General features: G+C 43.6%; 1 protein-coding gene across 2 annotated transcripts in view; it reads left to right on the top strand.

The window, feature by feature from the left end:
• The first annotated feature begins 7577 nt into the window (after positions 1 to 7577).
• Positions 7578 to 23094, top strand: part of chn2 (chimerin 2) — a 47927-nt gene continuing 32410 nt past the window's right edge. Inside the window, exons 1-3 of one of the 2 annotated variants that reach the window (XM_083640112.1) lie at positions 7578 to 7793; positions 21058 to 21096; positions 21239 to 21288. In XM_083640112.1, coding sequence (XP_083496238.1) covers positions 21083 to 21096; positions 21239 to 21288 — 64 coding nt within the window. In that variant the 5' untranslated portion in view covers positions 7578 to 7793; positions 21058 to 21082. The remainder of the gene's footprint in view (positions 7794 to 21057; positions 21097 to 21238; positions 21289 to 23094) is intronic. The other variant, XM_083640111.1, reaches the window with a different exon arrangement.

Here is a 23094-nt window from a genome sequence, read left to right as displayed (position 1 = left end):
TAGATATGGTTTTCAATTTACCACTCAATAGCTATTCCATCTCAGACATAAACTTGGCAGATAAAATATTTAACATGTTTAGGAAAAACACTATTGAAATAACATAATCATGGCTGCAACCCCATCACTTTAGATAGCCATGAATGGACTGAAATAAAAAATCTTACTCTCTTGACTTCGACAGAAACTTCTTGTAATACATCTTCCAGTTTTGAGGGAAACCATAAACAAACTTATCCAAAAGCCACATTGGCAGCTCATCTGCAAAAGAACAAAGACAAAAGGCAGCAAGGAAGACATTAGTCCATATCATATTTAGCATGAGTTATCTTGTTGTCTTGCAGTCTTGAATTTGTGGAATATATATTCTTCGGTTTACCAGAGGCATTTTTCATGTCCATCTTGCCACCCAATCTGTAAACGCTACCAGTGACTGTCTTCAGCTGATAATTGGAAACCCTCTCCACAATGGTGTTACTGTGCCATAATGTACTATCATCCCTAGGTGGAAAAGACAAGTAAAAAAACAGCAGTGTTCAAATGAATCAAAACAAACATAAAGAGCATTAAACAAAAATTATTGCATTAGACTTTTGAGCATATCAGAGAACAGCAGCTACAGTATGTAGTTATAGATGGTTTTCACCAGCTGCAACCCCACGGCATTTCCTTTTTCTCAGCTTCTTCTTCTGTGTTTTACTGTATGGCGGTTGGCATGCTTGAATGTTGCATTACCGCAACCTGAATTGTATCAGCTTCACAGTGCTAACTATTTACAGTTTCTCCACTTTCTCAGCTATTCAGGGGGAAACACTGACATAGCCTACTTCTATTTATATATTTTTTTATGTAAAGATAGGCGTGCAATAACGTACTGATAGTCAGCTTACTCTGTAACATGTTGTTTTTATTAGCCTCTCAGGCTAGCTCCAGACCGGACAACAACGCTTCCTACTACCCAGCGTGTGCACGTCTTTCCGACAGGGGTGGTTGTTATGGCAACTATCATCAAAAACAACAACAACAACTACCGTACTACTAACTACTACAATACATAAAGACCGAAATAGGCTAACTTGTTAATGTGTCTGTCAGAGACACGGCGTAACGTTAAAATTTAATGAGCCGAATATCAGCCTGCGCTCAGCTATGTATACAGGAAGTAAACCGGATATCCAGGTGGGTTGTGATGGTTGTTATTGTTGTCAAGTTAAAACCGTCTATAAGCAGTTTGAAAACTAGCTCTAGCTTTCCTATGAAAAATAAACATCTAATTCTTCTAATTCCTTGTATTCCCTGTGGAAACTTCTCAGACCTTCACAAAAGGGTAACTCCTAAGTTATGGTACAGTTTCCAAATGTGCTTACCTGCGGAATCCTTCAACATAGAGCCCGTTAGAAGCAGAGCTCAGGAACCACCTTTTGAGATGAATGTCCTTCACCTGCCAAACAGAAAAATAAACACAACTCACTAAGGAAGACTGAACAAAAGCACAAATCCTTAATCATATTCATTCTCAACTGAGGCTCTACTCACCATAGCAGAGAAGCACGGTACTGATTTCACAGCAGCGTCGTCCATCTCGCCTGCATCTACAGTTGTGGAGGACCTGCCGTCTGGGCACAGATAGGTATGACCTACGGGGGGGTGGGGGGTTCGACCAGTAGAGCTTTTCTGCATGTCATCCCCTCTCTCTGCCCTGTCTTTCCTGTCTCTCTTTACTGAAATGGTCCAATAAAGAAGAACTGCTCAAAGAAATAGCATCTTCAAAAACAAAACTAAAAAACAAAAACAAAACAAGGGTGATGTGACTTCAGAAACAAGGCAAGAGGGTCTGCAGCACATGGGAAAACCAAAACTTATGCTGCACATTGCTTTGCTGGATTGTAATCGTAAAACCACCGCCAGTATTTGTATTATGACACAATGTTCCCTCTCACACTCACCCCCACTCCTCAGTGTCCTTGTGCTATTGCTGACTTTGTGAACCTGTTGCTGCTGTCTCTTCCTCTCAAGCTTTTTCATGGCAGCAAACATTTTGGCAGGAGACATCGGAGGAAGTTTAGCCAGGGAGACACAACACCCTGTGCAAAAGGCAAGACCACATACACCAGTGAGGTGTGATTACCGGTACTTGACAGAATATTGCAATTGTGATTACCGTAATCTCAGAAACTTTCCTTCTCATAACATTTTTAGAACTTTAAAATTGTTGATTTTGGTTAAATAAATAAATACATACATATATAAATAAAGGATAGATGTCAGTGTGCATGATTTACTGACTAAAGGTTTTTGCACCAATACTATTTGATTCATGAAACAAAGATTGAAATCCATTTCCTCTGATTTCGAAATTGCAGAAGTCAGGGTTCCCACACCTTCCTCAACATCAAATTCAATGACCTTTCAAGGATTTTCAATGACCTTTTCCCCAAATTCAAGGACCCAACACGGCATAATTTGAGACATGGATCAAAGTGAATTATTGTTACAACAATAAGAATTTGTATGATGAGAACTAGCAGAAGCTCACAGACAATGAAAAAGAGAGAGGCTTGAATGTGTGAACACTTCTTCTCAACTGTGCTGTGTTAGTGATGGCAGAGCAGGTAGACTATGTGGTCTTTTTTGACACAAAATCGAATTGTGATTACCGGTACTTGACAGAATATTGCAATCTCAGAAACTTTCCTTGTCATAACATTTTTAGAACTTTAAAATTGTTGATTTTGGTTAAATAAATAAATAAATAAAGAATGGGTGGAGGTGTGGGTGGGTGAGGAGAGAAATTGTTTCACAAACAAACAACAAATCAGCAGCAAACGCTTGCTGAATGAAGGCAGTCTCACATTTCTTTGAGACGGAGGTCCGCGGTGAGTCATGTTGCAAGACAGGACGTCGCTTCACCGTGGGTGCTGGTATGGTCCCAGGGTGGTGCTTCACCGTGGGTGCTGGTATGGTCCCAGGGTGGTGCTGGTCCATCTCGCCCGCATCTACAGTTGTGGAGGACGTGCTGTCTTGGCACAGATTATGACCTACGGGGGGGTGGGGGGTTCGACCAGTAGAGCTTTTCTGCATGTCATCCCCTCTCTCTGCCCTGTCTTTCCTGTCTCTCTTTACTGAAATGGTCCAATAAAGAAGAACTGCTCAAAGAAATAGCATCTTCAAAAACAAAACTAAAAAACAAAAACAAAACAAGGGTGATGTGACTTCAGAAACAAGGCAAGAGGGTCTGCAGCACATGGGAAAACCAAAACTTATGCTGCACATTGCTTTGCTGGATTGTAATCGTAAAACCACCGCCAGTATTTGTATTATGACACAATGTTCCCTCTCACACTCACCCCCACTCCTGAGTGTCCTTGTGCTATTGCTGACTTTGTGAACCTGTTGCCGCTGTCTCTTCCTCTCAAGCTTCTTCATGGCAGCAAACATTTTGGCAGGAGACATCGGAGGAAGTTTAGCCAGGGAGACACAACACCCTGTGCAAAAGGCAAGACCACATACACCAGTGAGGTACAGGGCTGGACAATATTGACACAAAATCTAATTGTAATGATTACCGGTACTTGACAGAATATTGCAATTGTGATTAATCTCAGAAACTTTCCTTCTCATAACATTTTTAGAACTTTAAAATTGTTGATTTTGGTTAAATAAATAAATAAATAAAGAATGGGTGGAGGTGTGGGTGGGTGAGGAGAGAAATTGTTTCACAAACAAACAACAAATCAGCAGCAAACGCTTGCTGAATGAAGGCAGTCTCACATTTCTTTGAGACGGAGGTCCGCGGTGAGTCATGTTGCAAGACAGGACGTCGCTTCACCGTGGGTGCTGGTATGGTCCCAGGGTGGTGCTTCACCGTGGGTGCTGGTATGGTCCCAGGGTGGTGCTGGTCCATCTCGCCCGCATCTACAGTTGTGGAGGACGTGCTGTCTTGGCACAGGGGGTGGGGGGTTCGACCAGTAGAGCTTTTCTGCATGTCATCCCCTCTCTCTGCCCTGTCTTTCCTGTCTCCCTTTACTGAAAGACAGATTCATCATATTTCATCCTACTTTTATCAAGTTAATGTAGGCTACACGAGGCTAGCAATAAAGTAAAACAAACTTAACATTATTGTTACAGTTTAACTTAGTGTTCATTACCGCCCTCGTCTGGTAACTAACGCTAACTTAAAAGTGACAACGATGTAGCCACCATCACACAATCACGTGTATTTTCTGTAATCATTTTACAGTATAGCATTGTATGGAAGCAGGCTAACGTTACATTACACAGCGTAGTTAGCTAACTATACTAGCTAGTATCAGTTCCTGATTCTAACAAGTACCTTTCAGATAACGCATGTATCGCTGACAGCTTCTTGTTGGTTTGCACATTTCAAATTTGAGGTTTACGGCAGCTTGCATATTTGCTCTACCACCATCTTCTGGATTTAATTAACTTCCATCACTCACGTGCACATCATGAAACGCTCGGCGGCATGCCGGAAATAGAGCAAGACAGCCTATCAAGATGCAGCGTCGAACTGCTTTCACAGGAGGCATGCCGCCGAGCGTTTCATGTGTACGAGGCGTTAGAATACATCCATGGCTTAGAGAGGTAAAACATATCAGCCAGCAAAAACTGCTTTATTGTGGGTTTGGGGTTATATGGTTGACAATTTGTTGTTATTCCCAGCCAAAAGCATTTGCATGTGTGATTGTGACAGCTACAGTATTACGACTTTCGATCTCGGATGTAGGAGTTTACGAGCAGCACTTAAAGGCACCATAAGACAGCGTTGAGTTTCTTGTTTTGTGTGTGTGTGTGTGTGTGTGTGTGTGTGTGTGTGTGTGTGTGTGTGTGTGTGTGTGTGTGTGTGTGTGTGTGTGTGTGTGTGTGTGTGTGTGTGTGTGTGTGTGTGTGTGTGTGTGTGTGTGTGTGTGTGTGTGTGTGTGTGTGTGTGTGTGTGTGTTTTAGCGTTGAGGGCTGTTGAGGCGCGCCACTGTTCGTGGTGCGCGTTGCTGTACCCAGCAATCCTCATGTGCGTTTTCGGTAGTCAGGGCAGGCCAGGGGATATTTTTTAACCACAAAAGATCAGCAACATCAGCATGCTGCATGGTGTCTGATGCTCCATAAGCTATATATATACATGGACACGTGAGGATCATTAACCTACCTCAGTGTTTTTCCGTTTTATTAAAAATGAGTGAGCCTGTATTAGGCTATTTACAGGTGGTGCATTGTGCCTACAGCATGTCAGCATTTGGACTAGTTCACTTGATATTCTTCTTCTTATCATATTTTTAAGATTCTAATTTGATAGATCTAGACTGTTACTGAATTCTGTATGAAAGCCAAAGCATGTTAGCCTGATATTCAGACTGAATTGTCAACTCACACTCATTTCCATCTTCAAGGCAAGAGCAGCCAAACCAGAGACCTTAATATAGACTGTTTTCACGGAATTGTCAGTCCTGCTCTGTGCTCTGCTTCTCTTTTTTCCTTTTTCCTGTCAATAGCAAACACTGCAACAGGATGTGAGCTGGGGTTCAATTTAGAATGTTTTTGGCGTGGTTCTCGGCTTGTGATTGGCTGTCTGTCAATGGTATGAAACTTCATTGACTGACCAGTCTCCTAAGGGGGCGTGGCAGTGGCGAAACCTCCATGGCACAGATACAGGAAGTGACTGCAAGTTCGGGTGTCTCTATCTATCATCATCATCATCATCACCATCATCATCAGTATATAAATGGGAGCTAGGGCTCTGTCTGTCTGTTTCTCTGTCTCTCTGTCTGTCCCACTGTGATGTCATAAATCCCACTGTGACATGATGTCATAAATCCCACTGTGACATCATCAGTGATGTCATAAATCCACTGTGACATCATCAGGTGATGTCATAAATCCCACGGTGCCATCATCAGTGATGTCATAAATCCCACTGTGACATCATCAGATGTCATAAATCCCACTGATGAAATCCCACTGTGACATCATCAGTGATGTCATAAATCCCACTGTGACATCATCAGATGTCATAAATCCCACTGATGAAATCCCACTGTGACATCATCAGTGATGCTCATTGGCCACACAGCAGCCGAGCTGTGGGCAAGGCCGCACAGCGGCCGAGCTGCGGATGCGAGCTGCAGGGCCAGTCCCTAGTATTATTAAAGGTTTCTGGCCAAACTCAACTCTGTGTAAGTGGATGGATTCGAGGGCCTGGACCAGGCTAAAACCATGGAGACCTAGCCTACAACAGACAGTGAATTCAAGTCTAATGAGCAATGGTCTCGCCCCAAACTTGAGGACCCCAAACCATGCCCCAGGCCTAAACTGATCAACTTAAGGGCAGGGCCCTCATCTTTGGGGTTGTTTGGCAGGCTATTAGGCAGGCTATAGGCCTATGACTGGATTAACTATGTAGGCTATCCTAACGGTGAAGATGGTGAAATTCTGGTAACACTTTACAATAAGGGTAGCCTATAGGCTACATCAGAGGTTTTAAAAATGGGAGGCGGGCCTCCCAGGTGGGGAAAGGGGGGGGGGGGGGGGGGGGCAGCAGTTTAAGGGGAGGCTCAATGAATGAAAGTGAAAAAATATTGCATTAGAGATCTCATCGCCAATGTGTGTGATTTGGTTAAATAGATAGTTCAGAGATTCAGTCGTTTTGTGGAATTTTACAATTTCCCCCCACTTTCCCAGTCAGAAACAAATAAATGCCTTCAGACAGACATTTTTCTATTTGGTGTAGTCATGCCAAACAGCAATATCAGGCTATCTTGGCTCAATTGTTGAGTGTCTATATGGGATCAAATAACAATCATGATCCAGGCATCCAGGAATTGAGCGAGCGAGGGGGGTGGGGGTCCTTTTTCCAAGTTTTGTCTGGAGGGAGGCACACCGTCTCTGACTTTGAAAACCCCTGGGCTCAGTTAATGCTTACTGATGCGAACTAACATTAACCCTAAACATTCTCTAAACTAACCCAACCATCAACTAACTCTAAACTATAAATAATTATTAATACTTGTAAACACCATTAGTAAATGATTACTAGATGATATACATATAGTTGACTGTTAATTGAGGGTTAGTTAATTATTATTAAGCATTAACCCCTAATTGTACCCTTATTGTATTATTCTCTCAGGTCTCCTGGTTTTGCTATACACTCCCTGCCTGGAATGGACCCTCACACCCAAAGCCCCAAAGGCCACGCGTGGGAACCCGCGGTCTAGCCTGCCTCCAAACTTTCACTTTAAGAAGGCGCGTCTACGCTGCAGTGTAGTGTGTTTATTACAATCCTTTAAAGTGGCACATGGAAACCATAGCCTACAGCCCCAGTGCGTTTCATTTTTACACGGGATAACAAATCTAGACGTAATCTAACGCTATGTCGCTTCTGTCTGTGGGAATGGCTCGTGGAAACGCAGCTGGGGAACACCAGCAGCACAAGTTTACGGTAATGTTCGTGTAGGTTGCCTGACTATTTTTACCCTGACGATAGCACCTATATGCGGCAGCTAGGCTTCCTGCACGGCGCACAGGGAAACGAGGGAAAGAGCAATCGAAGGGAAACGGGTCGCTTGAGACGAAGCGAGACATGAAATAGTCACCGGTACGGTACGGTCATCTGGAGGTAGAGCAGGGAGGGACGCGCAAGACGTGAGTGAAATGGAAGCTCCGCCGGGGACGAGCCGCTGCGAGCGCACCTTGACCGAACGGGACTAACCGAGCCGTCAAACCAACTGGGATGGCAGCATCCAGCAACTCCAGCCTCTCAGGTTCATCTGTCTCCTCTGGTAAGAGTTCAAGTAGCCTACCTACTGTAGCCTACGGAAACTATACACTGAACCTATAGGCTACAGTTGAAATAATAATAATAATAATAATAATAATAATAATAATAATAATAATAATAATAATAATAATAATAATAATAATAATAATAATAATAATAATAATAATACAACAACAACAACAACAACAACAACAACAACAACCATAATAATAATAATACTATTATTGTCATTCCTTCAGTAAAAGTGTTTTTCTAATAAGTGCACATGCATTGTTAATATGTCATATCAGTGCCTGTTCGCATGAAAACTTTTCTCATTATGCTACTTTGTAGGCTACATCACCCTATGTGCTCACCAGTCACCAGTTGTTCGGGGTCCAGGGACCTCCAGGGGGTCCCCAGCAAAAAGGCGAATTATTATAATGATTATAATTCCATCCATGAGTAACACAATGACAGAATAAGTAGCTATTTTGGCCATGGGATTCACACTTTCTGTAATAAAACATCTAAAAGCTAAAATCTTATCAGATGGGGGATCCTGGGACAAAATCGTATCAAATTGGGGGTCTGACGTGGTCTAATTTGTGTCATTCTTTGGGGTCCTTGAGAACCACTGCAACAACACCACCAGGAGGACTGGCTCTTCATCGTCGTCTCACACATAAAAAAGGCAATTCAAGTTGCTTTCAGTGACTCATGATCAAGCAATTAAACATGAAGTGAGATGCATCAATTCCCTACACTGCCTCTGGAAGCAGCGGTGGAAATGTTAGAGGGAGTGAAAGCGTTTTGCGTGTGGAGGGATTGCAAGGCTGTGAGATGCAGCCTGCATGAGGTTTGATTTGGATATTGTCTTTAGATTGCCAATCATCTCCGTCATTTCCTTGTTGACTTTCCACTTGGCAGGCATTTTACAAAATGCAGCCCCAGCCTGGGACTTGTGACATTAGAAAATAGGCTAATTAACCTATTATTTCATGGTAGTGACATCATTTACAGTGCACGCTGCTGCAGTTTGCACAAAATTTAAAAATCCATTTGACAATAATGAGGTATTGTGAAAATGAGAGTAGCACCTATTATATATTTGCATAAATGTCAGGGTTCAGTTTCCACAGAATGTGAACTGAAAATGGGATTGCAGCTGTCCAAACAAACCCAAAATGAAACAGCAGTTAGTTCCCTGCCTGCTTCAGTATACTCTAGTCTGTGTTGATAAAGAGCGTTGCTCATGTTTGCCAGGGTATAAAGTACAAACTCCACTATCACAGTGCTGTTTCATGATGAACAGGGAGAGAGGTGTGTGTACTGTATGCGTAAGCAAGAGAGAGAGAGAGGGAGAGATACTGTGAGAAGAGGAATGGGGGTATTTAATACTATATTTACACTTAGGTCTAAGTTTTCTGTTTCCACTCAATACCATCAACAGTCACCGTTTGAAAATGTGTAGTTGTATTTTTTCCACCTACTGTAAACAACAAATTAAAAGTCAAAATAGAATAGCCTACTCACTGCATTCACAATTGCATCGTTACGTAGGTTTATCACATGGTGAAGGCATAGTACAGGCAGTGTTTATTTTATTTTCCTCTGCATCCCAAACCACACCACACAGCTGGAGTCACATTTCCCAAGGTACTGCCCAATGGGAGTGACAATCGTTCCAAGCTGATATAGCCTGCGGAAACCACATGCTTCACAAAGCATTATCTGTGTGTGTGTGTGTGTGTGTGTGTGTGTGTGTGTGTGTGTGTGTGTGTGTGTGTGTGTGTGTGTGTGTGTATGTGTGTGGTGTGTGTGTGTGTGTGTGTGTGTGTGTGTGTGTGTGTGTGTGTGTGTGTGTGTGTGTGTGTGTGTGTGTGTGTGTGTGTGTGTGTGTGTGTGTATGTGTGTGTGTGTGTGTGTGTGTGTGTTGCCGAAAGCAGTGGATTTACGTTTGACCACTGCTGCTTTAAGAGGAAAGTCTTTTCTTTCTGTGGCTTGAAGGGTTGTCATTACTGTTGGGCTTTCAATATAATTATCAGAGGTTACAAGCTGCACTGCCGCCAGGGATAGAGTGGTTGTCACAAGGGTATCATTATTTTTCGTGCAGAGCTTTTTGGCAGCCAGACACAACATTTGAATAATCTTGTCTATAAGGCATGGGGCTCAAAAATGAATCCATGCTCAAATTCTGCTCCATATTAGTCCCCCTGCTCTGGCTGTTTCTAAAGATAAGTCTATCTAGCCATCTTGTTTTCTTGGCTTTTCGTTGTGAAGTAGTAGGGAAAGGGAGGAGATAAAAGTTCATCCAAGTTCACTAAGGAAATCTGTCAATAATCATTGATTGATGGTAATCTTTCGGGTTGATAATTACACTATGGAATGCTATTATTACACTGTGGAAGGAAATACAGATTTTCTTTGACTGATTTTATACGGTATTGTGCTTCTTGCAACAATATTACACCACAGGGAACAGGCATAAGCATGCAAACCATTTCATAAATCTTCACTGTAGATAATAGTCTATAATATTGTTAGCTATACAACCTCATTACACAGGAGATAAAGGAACATAATTGCTATAACCCTACATCCTAGGCACTAACAACTAAATACAAAGAGATATGCTGTAAGGAAGGAAAAGATTGCAACATGCAGTATGTGTTGCAATCTTTTCCTTTCCCCAGAAAGCTAATTTCTTCTAAATGAGACCTGGGAGATTCCTATGCACTCTTGGCAGGAGTGGGCACAGAAACATGTGTACTGTAGCAACATGCCATTGGCCAGACAGCTCCTGGAAATTAAGCTTTGAAAAATAAATTGAGGGATAGAACATGAAAGTATGCCTAGGCCTGAAATGACCAAATTAGACAGGGAGGCAGAATCACAGCCATGTATTACATTGTATTATAGCATAGTAGTGGTATAGTATTAGTATTATAGTATTGTATTGCAGTCTAGCACAGTGAGAGACACACTGCTCCTGAGGCAGAATCACAGCCATGTATTACATTTTATTATAGTATAGTAGTATAGTATAGTGTTATATTATTGTATTACAGTCTAGCACAGTGAGAGACACACTGCTCCTGAGGCAGAATCACAGCCATGTATTACATTTTATTATTATAGTATAGTAGTATAGTATAGTGTTATAGTATTGTATTACAGTCTAGCACAGTGAGAGACACACTGCTCCTCAGCAGGATCCTACATGTGTTTTCTAGCACATGCTGTTGTTCCTCTCAAAGTCCTAGGCAGCATATTTTGCCCTGCTTCTGTTTGTGTTCCTTTGTGAATCATTTAGAACTGGATTAGTGACATCATGTATATTGAGTGACTGGTTGTGCATATGCCAGTAGTCTAGTCTCCTGCCCAATACACAACCAAACACCAGTCACACTGTCACAGAGGCTGTCATACCTGTCACATGATCTGGTCAATGGATGATTAAGTAAAGACTGTGTTCAAATGCTTGTTTTGGACCACTGTAATACACAGATGGCTCCCCTGCAGGAGCTCTGCTGCACCCATCTGACATGATGGTCAGGTGTGTGTGTGTGTGTGTGTGCCTGCGTGCATGCATGCTTGTGCAATGCAGCATGGGAGGCGTGGTGGGGTGGGGGGTTTGGGGGTGTTGGTGTTGTAGTTTGTGATAGTGTAAAATTGTTAAGAACAATTGGTTCAATCAATGACTTAAAAGTTACCCTTTAAAATGTTGATGCTATCAATTATTTTGTATCATCATATAAAAGGGAGCAAGTGGGCTTTGTCTGTTTGTTAAATGTTTTGTCCCACTGATGATGTCATCAGTGATGTCATCAGTGACATCATTATTGACCACATCTTATGACATCACTGATGATGTCATAGGCATTGTGACATCATTCATCAGTAATGTCATAAGAGCATAGGGATGTCATCAGTGATGCGAAGTTGGGCAAATATGCGCTGCGCATGCCAATAGGGCAGGCGAGGCCACGCAGCAGCCGAGCTGCGGGCGATGCCGAAGATGAGTGACGTCACTCAAGCACTCCATGATGTGATCAGTGATGGTCACTCGAGCAATTGTGATGTCATGAGTCATAAGTGATGCGAAGTTGAGCAATAGATCCTTCTCACGGGGGCCATTTTGTGTCGAAAAGGCAGGGTAAACACAGGTGCAAGCAAAACACTAATGAGGGTTTCAAACTTCCATGATTGGAATTTAGAAACCCTAATTAGTGTTTTGCTTGCACCTGTGTTTATTACACAAAATGGCCCCCGTGAAAAGGGTCCATCGTGCACTGCGCATGTCAATAGAGCAGGCGAGGCCCAGGAGCAGCCGAGTTGCGGGCGAGGCCGCATAGTGGCCGAGTCGAGCTGCAGTTTATTTAAAAACACTCCGTGCGCTGAGTTTTGTGCACAATGGAAGCGCCCTCGACATGATTTTCATAGCGTTCTGACTGAAAAAAGCGCTTTTCGTGTGAATGTCCCCTAATAATCTGTCTCAAAGGGATTCACAACATCAACAAATAACAACCTTAGTGAAAATAAGGAAAAACCTTGGCAACCTTGGGGGACATTGGCAAGGGTCACAGAGAGGGATCCTTCTTCCAGGACAGACAGGCATACTGTGCCAACAGTGGGCAAACAAAGATGACAAAAAGTGATAATACAACTGAACATAAAGAGAATACACAGAATAAACACAATAACTTGGTTGAAATGGGGCATCAGTGCCAACTTTGTCACCACTGTTACTGTCGTCATCAAGGTCATCATATAGGAACAACATACCTGGTGACAGGGATGCTCAGTCACCATGGACAACAACTATCACCAGAGGCACAACACCAATGCTCGCCAGCCGCAGTCACAGCTCTGACACGAAAAGAGATAGGAGACGCACCCATACACACAGACGCATACAGACACGCACCAACATGAATGAACAGCTACACATAGACTGGGAAAATAGGACACACCAAATATTTCCATGGGCAAGAACCTGCACTAGTGCTAACTTACTGTAACTCAACATTGCTCAATGAAGAGATTGAGTCACTAACAGGTACGTGCAACACTAAGGTTAGCCAAATAAAACTAAGTAGGTTTTTAGCCTGGATTTAAAGACATCTATACTGTATTAGACATCTTCAATGTAAATGTTTACAGTACAGTTAAATGCACTAAGGTTTGTGTCTGCATTGTTACAGCAATGTTGGTTGCATTTTTTGTTATATCTTCGATGCGTGACTAAAACCAGAGTATTGATTGTAACAGCACGTTTGTTGAAGTATCAGACAGTTACCTGTAACATCTCTGTTTTGTGGCATTGAGAAGCAAGGAGTTTAGTGACATCCATCATTTGACTTCAGATAATCGCCTCTACATTTAGAAATCGGGAGCAGTCATTCAGTTTAATGGGCATATTTGAGTGTCATCAGTGTACATACAGATTAGCAATGGGCCCACAACAGAGCCCTGTGGTACGCCAAAGTCCACATTACAGTACTCATATTGTTGTGGAAGGCACAACGCATGGGTTGGACATAACCCACTAATGCACATCCTCGAATAGTCTAATACCAATGTAGTTTTCAAGACAATCTAAGAGCATGTTATGGTCAAGCGTGGAGAGTTAATCAGTTTGTTCCTTGTTAGTCTCGCTGGCCATCCTCCTCTCCCTTCCATCCAAGGAGTCTGGCGCCGCGGAAACAGGCAACTGGGATAAACCCTCTCCTGCTCTACTCTGCTCTCCCATTGGAGCGACTGTTTCGGTGGCAGCCGGATGTCCGCTCCCGGCTTATTACAAACTCTGTCATTGGTCTGTCATTGGCTCCGACCATGTCATTCAGAGCGGCTTCCGCTCCCTCCTCCCTGTGTTTCGCTGTAAATAGTGCCCTGCCGCCCCAGTGAAAACAACAACGCTAACTAGCTAGCAAGCTAACGGCAGAAACCTACACGCTAGCTCGTTGCTACACGCTGAAAACGGCAAATTGGATTGTTGGAAACCTTTCCTTTCCTTGGCATATGACCAACCTTTCTACAAAGTATTTTTGTGTTACGTGAATCTGTTTGGAAGTTAGGCGCCTTTTTGTGATTGGCGACACCCACGCCCCTTTTTGGCTAGTGGCCGTGGAAAGTTGACCACTTCAAACTCATTGGCCCCAACTCTGTTGGAGGTACAAACTTGTCATTGCACAGGTTATCAGGCTGCCTACAGTCCTTTGGAGTATTTTGTGAAAATAATCTGAATCTGAAGACTAAGGTAGACACTGAAGAATAATAGGTTAGGCTAAGCAAGTGGCTATGCTAGTGGCTAAGCAGGACGACGACCCATGGCGATGGCAACTGCTGTGATCACCAAAAGTCAAATAATCAAAATGCCGAAAAGGCTGAAGTTGATGCTGACAGATTAGGTTGAAACAGCTTTGCCGCTATATCAATCGAACCTTTATTGACAGACACTTGGTCCATAGATGTCTACACAATTACAAAAAGCACATAAGAGCACAATAAAAGAACAAAAGTACATTATAAAAGAGAATCATACCAGAGTTTCCACATATGTGACTGGTATCTCACAGTGCTTAGCACAGGATCAGTGAGCAACTTAATAATGGCATTCTGAGACACGTTCAATCTACAGATGAACCTGTACCTCAGATTTCTCAGGAGCGCCTGGAAAGTGGCCACCCCCGCCTTACAGAACAGGTCACTAGCACTGCTCCACCTGGGCTTTTTCAGCAAGATGCGCATGCAGTCATTATAGGCAACCTGAAGTTTATGCATGCTCGCCTTCTTAAACTTTACCCACAAGGGGGCAGTATAGATAGGGGTACAGTAAGCCCTAAAGAGTGTGATCTTCACATCATCAGAACAGGAGTGGAATTTCCTGACCAACATGTTAGCCTGAATGTATAACACACGTCGCTGTCTATACATATCATCATCATCACCCATATGGTCAGTGATGAAGTGGCCCAGATATTTGGTTTTGTCACAGACACATAGAGCATGCTCAGACAAAAGAAAAACAGGAAAAACAAGATCCCGGTCCTCTTTCGTTCTACAGATCATAACAACACTCTTCTTAGCATTGTATTTCACATCAAATTGGACCCCGTAATCAGAACAGATATTCAGCAGATGTTGAAACCCAGCGCTGTTGGGGGAGAAGATCGCCAGGTCATCCGCATACATAAGATGGTTAATCAAGGTGTTACAAAATTATTTGTAGATTTGTAGATTAGAAATGATTTGTATAGGCGTTATAAAATGGTAAAATAGGCTAAATTGACAATTTAGTAGTGTTAGCTAAACTGCTGGCCTGGGTAGCACCCAGGTAACCCAGGGACTCAAGTTAAACCTAGATCACAGCATAAAACATACAACCTTAAAATGTAACAATAAGTGCCAATCAAACAATGAAATGTAGCAAAGCTATAGGGAGGTGGACATTTGTTGATACACCAGGTGGAAGAAGGTCTTTGTTACTGGCTGTGAGATGATTTGCTGTTCGTTTGGTTTTTGGCATCCTTCCTCAAATCCGTACCCACTCCTGGACCACCTGCAGTTCGCCTACAGAGCCAACAAGTGTGTAGATGATGCTATAACCATGGCCCTCCACTCCATCCTCGTGCACCTGGACACTGCAGGAACCATGGCCCTCCACTCCATCCTCGTGCACCTGGACACTGCAGGAACCATGGCCCTCCACTCCATCCTCGTGCACCTGGACACTGCAGGAACCATGGCCCTCCACTCCATCCTCGTGCACCTGGACACTGCAGGAACCATGGCCCTCCACTCCATCCTCGTGCACCTGGACACTGCAGGAACCTACGACAGGATCCTGTTCGTGGACTTTAGCTCGGCCTTCGATACGATCATCCCGGTGCACGAGAAGCTGCACGAGAAGCTCTCCCAGCCGGACCTGCCCGACTCCATCTGCAGATGGTCCACAGACTTCCTGACTGACAGGAAGCAGCACGTAAAACTGGGGAAACATGTCACCGACTCCCGGACCATCAGCACAGGAGCTGCCCAGGGCGGCGTCCTGTTGATGACACCACCCTCATAGGGCTCATCTCTGATGGAGATGAGTCGGTGTACAGGTGGGAGATCGACCATCTGATGACTTCTTTTTGCAGTCAAAACTACCTGGAGTTCAACGCCTAAGACAGGTGAGATGGGTTGTGGACTACTGGAGGAACACAGCCACACCCTCCCCCATCACCCTCAGTGACTCCCCAGTTAACACTGTGGAGTCCTTCCGCTTCCTGGTGTTCATCATCAGCCAGGAGACCGCTACGCTGCATACTTGCACTAACTCGAATTCCTCATTATGTAATCTGATAACTTACTGTGGCTACTAAAGTGAATGGGAATGGAACTGTTGAATGTGTGTGCATGTGCGTGTGCTTGTGTGTTTACATGTGTTACTATTTGGTCTAGCTCTCCATATGGGTAGGATGACAGGGCTCCCTTGCAAAGCATAATATTATGCTGTGTTGCAGGTATCTGGATGTGTGGATCCAATTGTTTCGTTCTCTCGTACCATCTGGTCTCTTTCATTAAAATGAACTAAAATGATCATTTGCAGGCATAATTCTTTGTAGGTCACAAATGCTCTAAATGTGTTGTGCTACTCTCAGCCATTACCACTAGCAACTGTGCATGTGCTGAAGGAGAATCTTTAGTGAGCAGAAGTTCTCTCAAGGGATGAAGTCTTAGGCAAGCTTGATCTTTATTCATCACATATTCTCTTTGTCACCAAAGCAAACACCCGTCGGTAATTAATTTATCGAATGTCTCTGACTGGCGAGTAATGGAGGGCAACACAATTAATAGCTGTCTCTTCAGGGAAAGGACCCTCCAGCTGTTCCAGAATTTCAAATCCCCCCTGATCAACAGACATAGCACAAACTCAATGCCACTTTGAAATTCCTTTTGATGTCCTTTGTATTTGTGTGTGTGCGCGTGTCCACCCATGTGTGTGTGCATGTGCATTCATGCTTGGATGTGTGCGTGTGCGTGTGTGTGCGTGTGTGCGTGTGTGTGTGTGCGTGTGTGTGTGCGCGCGCTTGTGTTTGCGTGCGCGCTTGTGTTTGCGTGCGCGCTTGTGCGTGTGCGTTTGTGCTTGGATGTGTGTGTGAGTGTGTGCGCCAGTGATTGCATCAGAAGCAGAGCCACCCCAAGCTAAAGCAGCTGCAGCAGTCCAGACTGAGACGGCATTACTCATTAAAAATAATCCGATTGAAACAACACTATTTGGCAGTCAGCCAGATGAAATCACATTCTTTAAACAAGCCGCAGTACAATAAATCATTCAGAGCGTTTGCCAGTGCAGGGGTGCAATGACAGAGCTCCAGTGTTTCTGAGGACAATACATTTTCAATACAATACGACATCAGCAAATTGAGCCTGCGGGCTAATCAATCGTATGTGAAGACAGCCTTTCTCCGTAGGCGTTCCATTACAGTAGCCCTTAAAACATCCTCTTCTCAATGGAGCTGTCACACGTGTCCATTGTCTCTTTTTTATCAGTCACTTACATAATGTCTTTGCGGCATAATAAATTTTACTCTTGCTGAAGTAAACGTGTCTTCATTAAGAGACGCAATCATGAGCTATTGGTGATGATTTTACCATCATTCTCCTGTCAAGCTCTTCTTTCCTCTGCCAGAGAGCAGAGAAAGCAGCTTGGAGAAAATACACTATGTCTGTCAGTCAAATAGACTGTAGCGAAGCTTGTGGGCTTGCTGGGGGCGAAGCTTTTGGGCTTGCCTCGTGAAGTGTGCTGGATCGTGGATGAGGGCTCACGGGCTGTGATCGGTCAGAATCACAGGGATGGAGATAGGGACCGAGATGTCGGTCCTCGGACGCGGTTGAAATACCACTCGTGACCTGGCTGGGTGTAAGGCAGTCGGTCACCAGGGCCTGGCTGGTTGTAAGATAGCCAGGATTCAGCTCGGGTTCGGATTTGGTCGTGCTAATGGTTGACATTATGAAGGGTAGTAGGGAGTAAGAATACCGGAAGAAGTATGGAAGTAGAAGGAATCTATAGCGTCACAGAACACTTTGTTTATATCCCCACGTTTGTGATGTCACAACGTCCAGGGAGCTATGACATCATCAGCGTTATGTCTGACATCGCCGATGACCTCCCAGGTGAACTCTATGCTATGACATCGTCATTGTCATCGTTGATGATGTCATCATCATTACGTCGTTGGCGCGCCGGCTCGTGGGCGTCGACTGCCCCAAGAACAGGCCTGACGGTGGGCCATTATGGACCCTTTTCTACAAGACTGAAATAGGAATATATAGAGACTGGCACTGCAGTCACTGAGATCCTCCCTTTTCCCCCCAAATTTTCCTATATCTTTTCCCCCCTTTCTAAATAACTATCTCTTTGTTCTATTGCTGCAGGACAGGAACCCTCTGAAAACCAGCATTTTTGCTGGAGTAGCGTTCAAAAGTATTTGAACGACCTTCATGGTGTTTGTATGCTTTTTTCCCTGTTAAATAAATCAACGGAAACTGAAGACCTGCATGAGTTCCATTCAGTGTATCACATATTTCTGCCCAGTGCCCACATCCTCCAACAAGTGCCCATAGGTGTCCATCCACCTCACCCCTCCCTCCCTCCCTCCCTCCCTCCCTCCCCCCACTCAGGTGTGCTTTGGCCCCTCCAGACTGTGGGCCGTGGTGCTGCTGATGTGCTGATGAATGGACAGCAATGTTTTAAATGAAGAGTGTGTGTCCTCTGGAGCAGTGTGATGGATTGGTCACGCCACAGCCTATAACTCCACCTGTCAATGGAGTCTTCTGGCAGAGGGGCTGCTGGCTGATGTATGGGAGTGTCGTGATTCATTGGGGACACAACCCCTAGTCGTTATCTTGATGATATTAGGCCTCTGAAAGACTGAGGAAGCCTATGCACTTATGGTAGATAATATTGTGTGCATTTGGAATGTACAATCTTCTGTCTATGTGAGCTGTGTCTCCTTGACTGACATCATTTGGTCCTTCCAACACATCCCACAGTGCAATAATGTAATAACTGTAATACAAATGTTAATCTATATGGGTCAAAATTGTAGCCTGTTTCCTGATCATGTGAAAACATCACCTCATTGCAATAAGCAACAATTATTACTTGAGGAGGGGATTATTACTTGGGGTGTACCATTTTTTTTGCTGATGAGATAATTCAAGTACTATAATAAGTCAAGTCATTTAATTGCAGTCATCTATTATGAATTGTAACATGATAAGTCAACATTATTATTACATCATCAGTTTAAAATACACCCTTTATGAAGCAATAGGATATAATATAACTGCAAATGGCTCGCCCTCGAGGCTTCTCCCGCTTTGCCAGCTCGCTGAAATAATGTTAATGTAATAAATTGCCAGATAATGTAATACTACAGATAATATAATACTATTATTATGCTGTAATTTATTAATCAATTGCCGGACAAATGGATTTCCAGGTAGTGCAGCGGTAGATTCCGTACCTACCAACACGAGGGTTGCAGGTTCGAGCCCCCATGTTACCTCCGGCTTAGTCTCTCTCTCTCCCCAGACTCAAATATTACATTGAATCGCTGCGCTGTGCCAATTCACAGCCACAGATGGTATTTGAGGGCGGGTCTAGGGGTTTGAAATTGAATGAGTGACAGGTCGTAGCACCAATGCTCGATGTTGCAGCAGTGAGTTAGATGGGCAGTCTCAGGGTGGGTGGGGGGATGGGTGGGCCTCCCTGATCGCAAAGTTGTTACTGATTGGTGAATGGTGAATCCATCACTCACTCACCAATCACTGGCCAAGATTCCGTGCCCAGTTTGGTGAGAGGAGTGTAAGCTAAAGTAAAGGTAAAGTCCCACTGATTGTCACACAATGTGTGAAATTTGTTCTCCACATTTGACCCATCCCCTGGGGGAGCGGTGAGTCCCAGTCCCAGACCCAGAGAGAGATCTGCAGCATGTAGTAACGTAGTGTATCAGCTCATGGGTCTGGTGTTGAGACTACCTCCGGCTTGATCGAGCATCTATACAGGCACAATTGGCTGCGTCTGTGGGTGGGAAGCCAGATTATGGGTATGAGTCCTGGCCGCTGCACTAGTGCCTCCTTTGGTCAGTCGGGGCGCCTGTTTGGACGGGGGGGGGGGGGGGGGGGGGGGGGAACTGAGGGGAACAGCGTGATCGTCCCACGCGCTACGTCCTGCCGGGGAAACTCCTCGCTGTCAGGTGAAAAGAAGTGGCTGCCGACTGCACATGTATTGGAGGAAGCATGTGCTAGTCTAACTCTCCCCAGAGGGGGTGGAGCAACGACCGGGACAGCAGGGGGAATTGGCCAAGTACAATTGGGGAGAGAACGTGAGAGAAAATTGTAAAAATAAATAGATAAATTGCTGAATAAATGTTACATTATCCGGCACTTTATTACGTTAACAGATTTTACTATACTTTAGACTAATTTAGTGGGACATGTTTATGACATTTTGGTAAGTTATTATTACCCATGTTATTACATTATCAGTTGCTACAGGATGCTTGCCTCATCACCTCTCCTGTTCTTTTCAAATGGATGTTGATGTGTGGACAGCTCGCACTGTTGGATGGGTATGAAAAAAGTATTGTCATCTCTTGGACACCACCATCTTCCTGCACCTCTGTCAATGATCACAGATACAGAGGTTCGACCACATGTCAGTATGCATGATGCCAGATTGAGCCTGAAGAGGTTCCATTCATAACTGTAGATATTCCAGGAATGTGATCACAATCACCTAATCAGACATTAACAACACAATATTAAACCCAACTTTTGCCAGAGGAAAACCATCCCATGGGTGTTGTTGAGTATTGTATTTTCTTTCCTTAATTTAATTTGGTGTGTTTGCATTCTTATCAATTACAACTCAGAATAGAGTTGTATGTTTTAGGGAACTTGCCGGTGGGCAATACTGATCTGGTGTGTGCCAGTGGGATGGTAAGTGAAACAAGCGAATATCTGTATTGATTGTCCTTGAAGCAGGGGCAGTGAATACAAGTGTATTCACTGGTGCATCTCAAGAGGCAGCTGCACAGTGGGGGGCCCTATGCATATGCACAATTATAACAGGGAAATGAGCAACACTGACATAACCATGCTGAAGTGCTCACAGTCAATCCACAGGGAAGGGAATACAAATTGAGATTTTAATGAGAGAAAATATCAGGTCACAGTCTAGTAACACTGCAGTTCATAATATACATTTTCTTTGTTATGGTTTTCAGACCCTGAGGACTACCAACCACCCATATGGAAGTCTTACTGTAAGTACCTATTAAATTATGTGCTGATGATTAGGAATGTCTAACCCTGACTTTGGCCTCTAGTGTGTTTGTCAAAAATAATGGACAATTTATGTGTAATCTATATAAAAAAAAACATATATGTTGTTTTTCTACATGGAAGAATTCGTTTTTGTAGCCTGGGATGTAATTTGATATACTGCAGGAGTGCAGGTACCAAATGGCTAAACACACACACGCATGCACGCACGCACAAGCACAAGCAAAAAAAGGCACACACAGACATACAGAGCACACATTTGATTGGTTACAGCTGGTTTTACTCATCTAATACTCCACTATATTACCCATTATATTTTATAGCTTTTGTGTACCTTTGTGTCTTAATGGTTTTATTACATCGTCTTACAATAATTGCTGGATCTCTGATGTCTCCGCTCTCCTCCTGACTCCTCTGGTCTCTGACAGAGGTATTTTTAGATCTTACTATGTCATGGGAATGGAAGATGTCCAGGTCTTGCTGGTTGACTGAAGTCACCCGTGACAAAATACAAAAATTCACGGTCAGGAGCCTTCCTTCCCCCGCCTGGAGAATCTGCTGTGGTTCAGACTTAGCTCAGCGTCACACAGCGATTTGTTTGCTGTAGCACCATGCAATAGGGAATGCACAGCAGTGTCCCGTGCCCAGTTATTGGTACTGAGGACAACACTCCCTTCATTTTTTACTCTTCCATCCTCATCCACACGGTCATGAACTGCCAAATTCCTTAGGGAGAAGTATCAAGGAGGGGTGCATTTATAAATCAGTAAAGTTAATCCATTCATAATCCAGCATTTATAGCCTATATTCCGATATATGCCGATTCGACTGTTGTGATCCTATTTCCATTGTGAATTGGTGAAGGGAAGTATACCATTGTCAAAATGACTTTGAAACGGTGGAAACGGCAGCTGAGTGTGTTGGCCTTTCTCTTCTATTTAAGTACTGATTCTGATATAAGGAAGTTACAAATAACTCAAAACAAAGGAGCTAGACTTGCACTAAGTTGCTCCTCGAGGACCAATGTTGCCGAAATGCATAGAAAGCTAAGATGGTTTTGTGTGGAGAAAAGACTGACATCCAACACACTTGTGTTTTTTCACAAAGTCATCAACACTCAGATACCTGGATTTATTTCTAGAACAATTGTCTACAGTGCTGAGACTCACCTGCACGCTACTAGAGCGGCCAGCAGGGGGCAGATGACCCTTCCCCTTCCAAGGTCAAACAGCTTAAAAAGAGCTTTAAATTATAGGGCTGTGAAGATGTGGAATAATCTTCCAGGAAACATTTCTTTAATCAGTGGACTGGCTTGCTTTAAGAGAAGCCTACGATCACACCTGCAGGACCAACCAAATATGTGGTAGCAATTGTTTCCAGTGTTTTGATTATGAATGTTTTGACATGACCGTAGGACTGCTATATTTTAATGTAATTTTAATGTTATGAAAGTATTGATGTTTCTAATGTAGGCTATGTTTCTAATGTATGTTTCTAATGTTTCTAATGTACTGATATGATTTTACTAATGATTTGAATGTTTTAATGTTCTATGTTTGTCTGTCATGGACCCCAGGAAGACTAGCTCGACGCCAAGGCGTCCAGCTAATGGGGATCCTTTTAATAAACAAATAAACAAATATCATAACTCTATGGGGCTGCTAGGTTGCATGTGGCGATTTGTATGCATGCCACAAATTCCTCAGTTCCATTTTCACTGGTTCCACTGCTTTACTTTGAGTTCTCCCAACACGTGAACTATGCCTAAGCCATATGAAACCTGCTTGTGCTGCATGTGTCGGGGTCTGTTGGAGTCCAAATGAAGAATGTACACTGTGAGCATGGTAGAACAGCACCTCCGCTGTGAAATATGTCCTCACTCACACACAAAGGGATTCCAGAGACATGACTCCTGCCATGTAAACCACTAAGTGGTTAGCCGCGCATAATCTTAGCTAAAGGCCGCTGTTGTACCTGGG

The sequence above is a fragment of the Poromitra crassiceps genome, assembly GCF_964638095.1.
Source record: "Poromitra crassiceps genome assembly, chromosome: 1".
NCBI classification, from domain to species: Eukaryota; Metazoa; Chordata; class Actinopteri; order Beryciformes; family Melamphaidae; genus Poromitra; species Poromitra crassiceps.
Note: the sequence above shows the minus strand (reverse complement) of the source record. Positions and strands in the feature narration are given on the sequence as shown.